General features: G+C 38.3%; 1 protein-coding gene across 1 annotated transcript in view; it reads left to right on the plus strand.

The window, feature by feature from the left end:
- Positions 1 to 9,691: 9,691 nt before the first annotated feature.
- Positions 9,692 to 10,395, plus strand: part of LOC135221812 (hypoxia-inducible factor 1-alpha inhibitor-like) — a gene marked incomplete in the record, with an annotated part of 237,220 nt that continues 236,516 nt past the window's right edge. The window contains 1 exon segment of the mRNA XM_064259694.1: positions 9,692 to 9,894. Coding sequence (XP_064115764.1) covers positions 9,757 to 9,894 — 138 coding nt within the window.

A 10,395-nucleotide genomic window follows, 5' to 3' on the forward strand; every position in this document is an offset into this window, starting at 1 on the left:
ATTCCCTCCCATTGTCGGTTAATAGAACTTCGGGTGAGCCATATCTGCAAATGATACCATTGAAAAACACTATGGCTACTTCTTCGGCCGTTTTATGCTCAGGTGGGAAAATTTCTACTATCCTTGTAAGTTCATCTATTATCACTAACAAGTATTTGTTCGCATATCTAGACTCACAAAAATTCCCCAAGATATCCATATGTATTCTCTGAAAAGGTCTACTCGGTATAGGATACGATCCTAATTTGCATGAAGTTGTCCTTGCAGGCTTACATGCGTTGCACAGGGTACAATTCCTTACGAAATTTTCCACATCTTTCCCCATGTTTTTCCAAATGTATTTAGCACGAACCTCATCATACGTTTTTTCTATTCCCAAGTGTGGACTACCGAACCTGCAATGAACTATATCCAAAACCACTGGAATTAGGTAGGACCTTCAGAATTACGATCTGTGTCGTATCTCATTTACTTTCACTGGTTCTCAACTTATATTTAATTTTCCTAACCAATAGATTACCTTCTAACTCCAAACCCGAAAAAGGCAACTTATAACGTTTCCTGACTAATTCCCCTCTTAGAAACGCTTTTGCATCTGCTAAAATCTCGTCTTCATCTTGCCTTAGCTCTATGAGAGGTATATACCATTGTATGGCCTCGCTTGTGACTTGCGCGACTTGGAAACCTTCCGTGTCATGAAAACTCCTGCTGAGAACATCAGCAACAACGTTAAATTTGCCCTCCTTATATTTGAGCTTTGCATCAAAATCTCTGATAGTTAAAAACCATCGAGCTCTTTTTGGCGACAAATCTCGTTTATTAAAAAGATCTAGTGATGGTTTGTGGTCTGTAAGAACTTCTACTTTATTTCCCATCAGTAACATTTTAAAATGAACTAAGCTCGACACTATTGCAAAAGCTTCTTTATCTATGGTGGCCATGGACTTCTCGTTGCTGCCTTTTGTCCTGAACTTCGTGCTATAAAAAGCTATAGGATGAAATTTCCCATCGAACTTTTGCACAAGGCAAGCACCTATACCTTCCTGGCTTGCATCAGTCACTAATGTAAAAGGTTCGCTAAAATCTGGAAACTTCAAAACAGGGGGATTCATTAGCGCATCCTTGAGCTTTTGAAAACTCTCTGCCTGGGGTTCATTCCATTGAAATTGAACGTCTTCCTGCAACACATCAGTTAGGGGAGCTGCTATATTAGAGAACCCTTTCACAAACCTCCTAAAGAAACCGGCGATACCCAGAAATTACTTAATCTCCTTCTTTGATCTGGGGGTGAGAAAATTTGCTATTGCTTTGACTTTATCGTCATTTACTCTAACCCCTTCCTTAGATATGACGTGACCTAGATATGTGATCTGCTTTTTCAAGAACGAGCACTTGGCTAGCCTGATTTTCAACCCCGCTAATCTAAGCCTCCTAAGTACTTCTGTAAGCACTTCCAGGTGTTGCGCGATGGTGTCCGTTACGATCAGGATGTCATCCATATACACAAAAACATTTTTGCCCAATAACCCGTGCAAAACTGTGTTCACCAACCTGGTAAAGGTCATCGGACTGCCCGATAAACCGAAAGGCATTCGCGTAAATTCATAGTGTCCCTTGGGCACTGAAAAAGCGGTATATTCCTTGCTACTCTCACTAAGAGGGACCTGTAAGAAACCCTGCGCCAAATCAATGGAGCTATAAATATTATGTCCCCCAATTTCAACAAAAAGATCTGGTATGCACGCGACTGGGTAGCGGTCAGGGATCGTCTTCTCATTTAAACGTCTAAAATCGATGCATACACGGACAGAACCGTCTTTCTTAGGCACTGCTAACAAGGGAAAGCTGCTAACAAGGGAAAGTTGTAAGGAGACACGCTGGGTCTAATGATTCCTTTGTCTTCCCATCTATTAACCTCTTTCTCTACCTGTTCTCTGATTTTGAAAGGTTTGCGATATGCAGGAATATAAATAGGTTTTGTGCCACTCTCCAAATTTACCCTATGCTCCAACACATTAGTCAACCCCAATTTATCCCCTTGTAAGGCTACCGTATCCCCAAATTCTGCTTAGAGCCCGCTTATCGCTTCAACGTGTTCGCTATAATCTGCATTAGCTAAATGTTCTCTAAATATTTGTTTCCTTGATTGCATTTCTGCCTCCGAAAACTAGCTTTCCCCTCTAAGATAGCCACTGAACCACTATCATAACTCCAATCTTGGAAATCCAATATATATGTGTTCTTCTGGTATCTCCTAACTGTGTCATTACAGTTTAGCAACTAACCACATAAACCCATCCTTGTATATACTGTTCACCGATGCCGTGCTAACAACCCCTCTAAGCTTTTAACCTGGTAGTAACATAATATCTTCGGATAAAACACTTCTATATATGTGGTTAGTACCTCCCATTTCCACCGCCCCATACACATTACCACCCTCAGTATCACCCCCAGCATTGTTAGTATCAGAAATAGCATCAATATTAATATCAACATCACCATCCAAAGTATCATCACCACCATTGTTGTCACTGTGAACTCTGATAGAATCCCCGTAATCATTTCCCATACCAGCAACGTGGGTTTTGATATTACCTTTCTCCATAACACTCGTATCACCGCCAATAATATCACCGAGCACATCTCCTCTTTCAATAACATCTATGTCCTCCATTCTATTCACGTCCTCATAGGGCAGAAAAATACCTGGTATCCCAACTGTTATCCCATTAACACCCGCATGGATCGAAATCTTGTGTCTTCTACAAGCAGGATGACCCAGCAAAAGTCTGTTGCCCAACGCAAGTCCTTTCATTACCAAAAATGGTTCTGTTAACACTCTGTCACCGAGAGTAAACTGTATTTGAACACAACCCAGGGTATTTAATCTATGGGCTTGCACATCACACACCGTCTCCGCTGAGGGTTGCAAAGGGTAATAGGAAAACATGGATTGATACAAATTATAGTCTATTAGATTTATTGATGCCCCCGAGTCTATAAATATCGGGATATCCACATCCCCTACTGTTCCATAGACTGTAGGCTTGGGCTCTGGGGCGTCCCCCACGAGACCACAATGGCATTTACCAATCACCTGTACCCTTTTTGTTGATCGGACTTCCAAAAATTTCGCCGATCCCTTTGCCCTCTGGTTTGACCTGCCTGGGAAGTTCTCACATTATAATTACCAGAACCTTGAGGTGTAGGTCTCGCATCTCTCCATATCTGAGACGGAAAAGACTGCCAATAACGATCAGTACTCTTACACATTCTACAATATTTAACCCTACACAATTTCTTGGGATGCCCTGGTTTATTGCAGTTGAAACAGCGCAACTGCTGTTGCTTTTGATTGATCGATCTTTTATTATACTCAACTTTTGCGCACAGACGGGGAAGAGAAAATTCTGTGTTCCTTTGCACTCTATCCCTCGGGCCTGTCCCATTAAAAATTGTGCTATCTATAGTGGGACATTTAGACATATGTTTTTCAATTTGGGTATAAAGTAATTCTTCGTCTGAAGTAGGTTCAATCTTTTCATCAAAGCTATTCACTATCGCATCCAGTATATCGTGCAAGAGCAGGGAAAAATAGATCAGTTTATGAATATTATCCAGAGATATCAACCCCTGTAACCCATTTAGATGTTTTCAATTTTCCTACCCAATCCGCCACTGCGTCAAACAGTTTTGAACTATGTTCTACGAGGCTATTAGTGCCCTTCCGTAGTTTATAAAGACCCCAAAGGTCCCTCACCATATCTCCATGTTCCTTTGAGCCATACGCTGTTTTCAAAAATGCTTGCAAGTCCGTCCAGGTACAACATTTTGTAAATTGGAAACTCTTGCAATGGTGAGAGAGGTCTCCCTTATTGGAATCTAGCAAAGCTTTCACCTCTCTAAATGCTTCTACCTCGTCCAATATATTCTTTCTCGCTAAATAATTATTAACTCCTTCAATCAAAATTTGTATAGGCTGTGATAAAATGCCATCTACAATCCCTCTAAATGGACTCATGCCCGCACTCACGTTTGTTAAATGATGTAGTAGCATTGTGGTATTCTTAGTATCCGCCATTTTTCTCTGTTTCTGAAAGCTATTTTGTTCTATAAGCTTCTCCAATCTCAATAACATCAATGTATTTATATACACAAAACCCAATCCAGAAAAATTAACACAAATTTTCACCCAATAATGGATAACAAAAGGCAAACGCGCCCCACACCCAGTATATTTTCCCATGAAAGCAACAACAACAACAAAAAAATAGGGAGGGGATAGAAAAAGAAAAAAAAAAATGCAAAACGCCTACCAAGCAATCCACCCCGCCAACCGTCTCTCTCCTCTCTCTCTCTCTCTCTCTCTCTCTCTCTCTCTCTCTCTCTCAGGGGGTGACTTGCAACAAAAATTCCGCTCGAGTAAATTTGCCACAAACAAACAATAGGAACATAAACAACAACAAAAAAGTAAAAAAAATATAAAAGATAAAAAGAAGAAAACAAGAAAGAAAACTTGAAAATACACTCACATCTTCATATGACTGGAAACCGAATTCGTATACGCACTACAAATATGCGTGAACTTGCGAAACACTGTAATACGTCGAAAATTAAACTTTTCCCCTTTACGTTTTAAAACACTGTTATTCAAGAATCCCAAGATAGCTGACACTGACTTAGCCCGAGAGATGAACTGTATCTCCTTGTCCAACCCATAGAACCAGCAAAAAGAGCCCCGAGTCGCCTGTGACATGATTATAACCCCTTTTCCTACCAAAAAAAAAAAAAAAACCATCTATGTCTAACTGGTCACCAGTCTCTTCGTTAGCGTACCTACAGCTTATAAAATATATAAAAAGCCTCTTAAACCGCCTGCCACCACTCTTACCCCCCCCCCCCCCCCACCTTTTTATTAAACTACGCAAATCGGAAACCTATACCTGTCGTCAATGGTGCCCTCCGTCTGCAACCATGTTGTTAGGCTATTAAGATCTCGTAAGTATAAAAATATACTATTTATTACCCTAAGCAGTTGAATATAAAATAGAACAAAATGATTAACAAGTCATAATGACAGAAAACCCAAATCTGCCCATAAAGAAACCAGTAAGTTAACATTCTACCCTCCTGACTAAGAATTCACTCCCATACCCAAAATGTCAATAAGTTCATTTAACATAGTCAGGTCAGAGAATCCCATCTCTAAATTAGCCATGGAATAGGACCCATCTTTTACAATGGGGTTTTCTCTCCCGACACTTGGCATGTACCTCCTGACCTCTTTGTGCTCACCGAAAAGAATGTGACTTTCACAAGTGCCTTGGACTATTAGGCCTGTAACATCCGTACAAACGAATGTACATGTTTGACGACAGGGTGAGTGATCTCTCGGTTAAACTGCTTGTGTACTCATATTCCTTCGCTCAGGTAAGCTGCCCTTACAGCTCAGCTTATCTCCAAGCAAGACGTGATATGTGATTTCACTTAACATTACACACTTGTAAGATATATATATATATATATATATATATATATATATATATATATATATATATATATATTTTATATATGTATATATACGAATCTTCAGAGGGTGTCCATGATACGAGTTGTAAAAGGATGAAGTTTATTATAGTGAAACGTTTCGCACATGGAACATCTGTGCATAATCAGTCTGCAAAGAGCAATAAGACAAATAAATAACATATAAAACCATAAAACACAAACAGAACTCACATGAATTAAAATAGTCTTAAAATTAACAAAAAAAAAGTACAAAGTAAAAACAGTAAAAAGAGAGAGTACACGCAAAACACTAACCGTCTCCATGAGACGGTTAGTGTTTTTGGGTGTACTCTCTCTTTTTACTGTTTTTACTTTGTACTTTTTTTTGGTTAATTTTAAGACTATTTTAATTCATGTGAGTTCTGTTTGTGTTTTATGGTTTTATATGTTATTTATTTGTCTTATTGCTCTTTGCAGACTGATGATGCACAGATGTTCCATGTGCGAAACGTTTCACTATAATAAACTTCATCCTTTTACAACTCGTATCATGGACACCCTCTGAAGATTCGTATATAATTTCTTTGCTGAACGACTATATATATATATTAATATATATATATATATATATATATATATATATATATGCATATATATATATATATATATAATATATGTATATATATATATATATATATATAATTATATTGTATCTATACATATATATATATGTATATATATATATATATGGTTTATATATAATATATATATAGATATATGCTATATATGTATATATATATATATATATATAATATATCTATATTATATATACATATATATATATTATATTCCAACAAATTCCAAGTGTATAAAGTTAGAAGACCTCAATAAGAGCGAACAGGAGGTAAGAACTACAAATTAGTAGAGAGTTATGAAAATACTATAAGAAACAAAGTCGTAAAAATGTAACGCTTACCTAGGGAGTTATAAAAATACTGTAAAAACACAGTCGTAAAAATAAAACGCTTTCGTAGAGAGGGGAATGAGATGAAATGGGTGGGAGAGTAGGTACGCTGCACAATAACAACTGGAGACATTACGAGTTGACTAGCAGAATGCAGACAGCCAAACACCAACAGGATACCGTATCATTCATGGGAAAACATTGCTGGGAAAAGGGTCTTGTAAAAAACGTTTCTTGACGTCTTCCAAGAAGACCATGAAAGGAAACATTGGAAACAACTAGAAATTTTTGCAAGTGTCACATAGCTTATGAAGTCGCCGAGAAAGCTGAATAACAGCTTGGAACTGGAAAGAATTGACAGAGTTAATAAACCGCCCGAAGGAAAGGATGCAGCTGCGAAGGTCACAAAGAGGCGATGCCGAGGAACGAGACCTATTACTCAAGTTACCGGCCAGGAGTAAATCGTCGACGATCTTGTGCTTTTATTTACGTCTGAATTGCTTGAGTTTTTCTCACTTGGGTCCTTAAAAATAAAAATTTCCTCCTTGAACCTTTCGTAGTATATAATTACGGGGATTTTTTTTTTCCAGTTCCACTCCTAATACCAAGTGGGAGTATCTGTGTAATCCTGGGAATGAAAATTTGAGGGGTTTAGAACCATATTCCGAGTGCATATCCGCCTAGATGACTTGAAATTACCTGATTGTAGCTAGTCCTGATTGACTCCATTAGCGATGTTATGTACAGCAAATCTTTCAAACATTTTACCAACCAGTCTTGATAGTCTGATGAGTCATATGTCACATAGGTTAACCATTATCCCAGCTTTCACAAATAGCCAATGCAAGTTGCAACTCCAAACAATACCCAGATAATCCTAGGCCTGTAGGCGGGACACCCTTTTATAATCTTGCCGCTATACTATTAAGCATACTTTGCAGCTAAAGTTGTATCTAAGGTAATTATGATACAGTTACAAACGCCCAATCGATCTATTAATGACAAAACTGCAGGACCAATTCCTTCAAACAAACTCCGCTGATTACCAATGACCACAAACTTTATCATTTCCAGGTTTCTCGAATTGAATTTATTTGAACAGGGAATTTAGGCCAAGCGCTGGGACCTATGAAGTCATTCAGCGCTGAAATGGAAACTGGCAGTAAAAGGTTTGAAAAGTGTAACAGGAGGAAAACATTGCAGTTGCACTATGAATCTATTGTTTAGAGAGGGTGGAAATTAGACGAAAGAAAGAGAATATGAAAGGAAAAATGGATGCAGCGAAGACCCGAAGGCATGCTACAAAGAACCTTATAAGTAATGCCTGCAGTGCACCGCATGAGGTGCACTGATGGCACTCCCGCCCTATGGGGTTCAGGTTTTTTGGATATCGAGGCCAAGAGATCTTCTAACAGCTGTAACAGAAAGTGAGGATGAGAAAACTGTTGACAGCATCCCTGGAAAGAAGACTGAATGTCAGGCATATTAGTCACCATGTACTATGTGTGAAAATAGGAACCTGCATACGTACTGAGGATGGTGTAGAAATGCCATAGAAGAGGAAAGTTAAAAGTAACAAAGTTTAAATGCAAACCTGGAATTTTAAAAGGAAAAACTAGCTCCCTATGATTCAGATAATTTCCCACTAGCCATAGATTTAGAGTAATGAAGTTAGTTGAATCATGTGAATCTAATAACACCTTTTCATTCGGGAGTCATTCTGTTAACAAAAATGCGGGTGCGGTATGGGTAGTCCATATGTGAATGTGACATTTTCAGTGTGATTAAATACATCCGATAAACAAACTGTTAATTTGATAATAGGGTCCTGCGAGCGCTATGGAAGTGCTGTGGGACCCGGATAAGCTGTCAACAAGTAACAATTAAGGATTTAGATAGGTATATAAAAGTGTCTTAATCCTGTCCAGGTGTGGGATTATTATTTTCATTTTGTTGTTAGTCGCCTCTCTGGACTTGTTTTGAGTAGGACGATAGAAGATTGTGTTCTCTTTATGAATCGCTTTTTCAATTATATAGTCAGGGTATACTTTAAACATGACAGCTGCTTACAGATTAGTTCAATTTCCTTTTCCAGGAGATCCGGGGAACAAATCCGTAAGGCTCTTAAGAATAAATTGCTGACTACGCCAATTTTGATAGAAGTGCCGTGACAACTAAAATGTATGAAAGTGAAAATGTTGGTATCCTGTGTAGCTATGGCAAAGGAATTTTGTTGTCTGTTTCCCATTCAACTTTAAATTTGATGCTGGCTACTGATGCATTTATTTATTTATTTTTTTATTTTGAAAGAAATTCGTTGAAGCTAGCTGTTTGATCTTCCTTATAGCATCGATTAAACTTCTTGAAAGACTTCAAATCCTCAATCTGCCTGATTTACGTCCACAAACGCCATTCACAAAGACACAGTATGAAATCCCTTGCCTCGACTGAGATCAATTTTACATTGGCTTTAGGTTACATGAAAATCACTCCCCAGTTAGGTATATGCATGAGCTCAGCTATTTGTAACCACATAGATAACCTGCATAGAATAAACTGGAATGTGTCACATATAATTTATAGCAGGAATTATCGGTTCAAGAGCTAAGATGGTAGAATCAGCTTTGATTAAAAAAGAAACACAATGATTAGCCTACGTCAAAGGGTGGTTAAGGATTCAGAAATTATGGACAAAATTTTCCTCCAACCAGCAATTGAGAAGATTAAGGAAAAATTTGCAACCGGGGTGTCTTATAAAATTAATTTTATTACATCACCGTGTTTGATATACAAGAAGCATTAAGCACGTCCATATATTCATGCAATGCGCTCTACCTCGAAATAAATATATTTTCATATATTATGTCAACCGAAGGGGAATTTTTTCAGTTGATAAAAAGTTGGCCGTCTCATGAGCTCGGCTAACTTATGTTAACGGAGCCCATGAGACGGCGAACTTATAAACACCTAAAAGAAAACTCCTTCGGTTTGAACATATATTATGAAAATATATTAATTCCGAGGTAGAGCGGGTTGCATGGGTATTAAGGACATTAATGTAGCTTAATGCTTGTGTATGAATCACGGTGATATGATAAAATCAATTTCATATATAGTATATATACACATATTTATATATGTGTGCGTGGTGCGTGTATGTATGTATGTACACCGCATACATTTTATATAGCAATTCAGGAACCCCCTCCCAGTCCCGCCCCGAACCGAACCCCTTCAGCTCAATCCCAAGACGGTATCAGAACGCTTGCACGTATCTCAAAATGTCAACACAGTCAACAATGAATGGTGATACCGCCGAGTCTGGCTACCCTCACGTGCCAAAGTATTTTTTCCCGACGCAACAGATTCCTAAGTTATCATGTAATGATCCGCTGGCCGACGAACTCATATCACAAGAGGTCAGTCGATTTATGGAGTTTTTTTTTTTTTTCCTACATCTCGACGTGCTTGGACTCCTGGCCACCCCAAAGGCCATAGGGAACGTTGAAGGGTTCCGTTTGTTTGTGTTGGGTTGGTGGGGAAGAAGGCCTCTCTCTTCCCACCGATGTTACTTGCCCAATAATCGAATAAGGAACATGTTACTTTGTGTTACCTATGCTCCGTAATTTGGTGTAGACGGATAGCAAGTCGTAGTATGACCTGTCATATGTTCCGCAACATGGGCCTAGGGTTATTTACCCAAGGGATACCTAGCCCTATTACTACTCAACTAGGTACTACCTAACTGTATCGGGATTCGATATCTAGCTAGCTAATTAAGGTTATATGAGAAATCTTTATGATTACAAATTTTATACCAATTACCAAGGTACATGCGGTTAATTTTATAAAGTAAAAAAACAATACAAGAAAGGAAACTGATAGAACACTGCCAAATGATTTTAGAGTATTGATTTCAA

Source organism: Macrobrachium nipponense, chromosome 3 (assembly GCF_015104395.2).
Source record: "Macrobrachium nipponense isolate FS-2020 chromosome 3, ASM1510439v2, whole genome shotgun sequence".
In the NCBI taxonomy this organism is placed as follows: Eukaryota; Metazoa; Arthropoda; class Malacostraca; order Decapoda; family Palaemonidae; genus Macrobrachium; species Macrobrachium nipponense.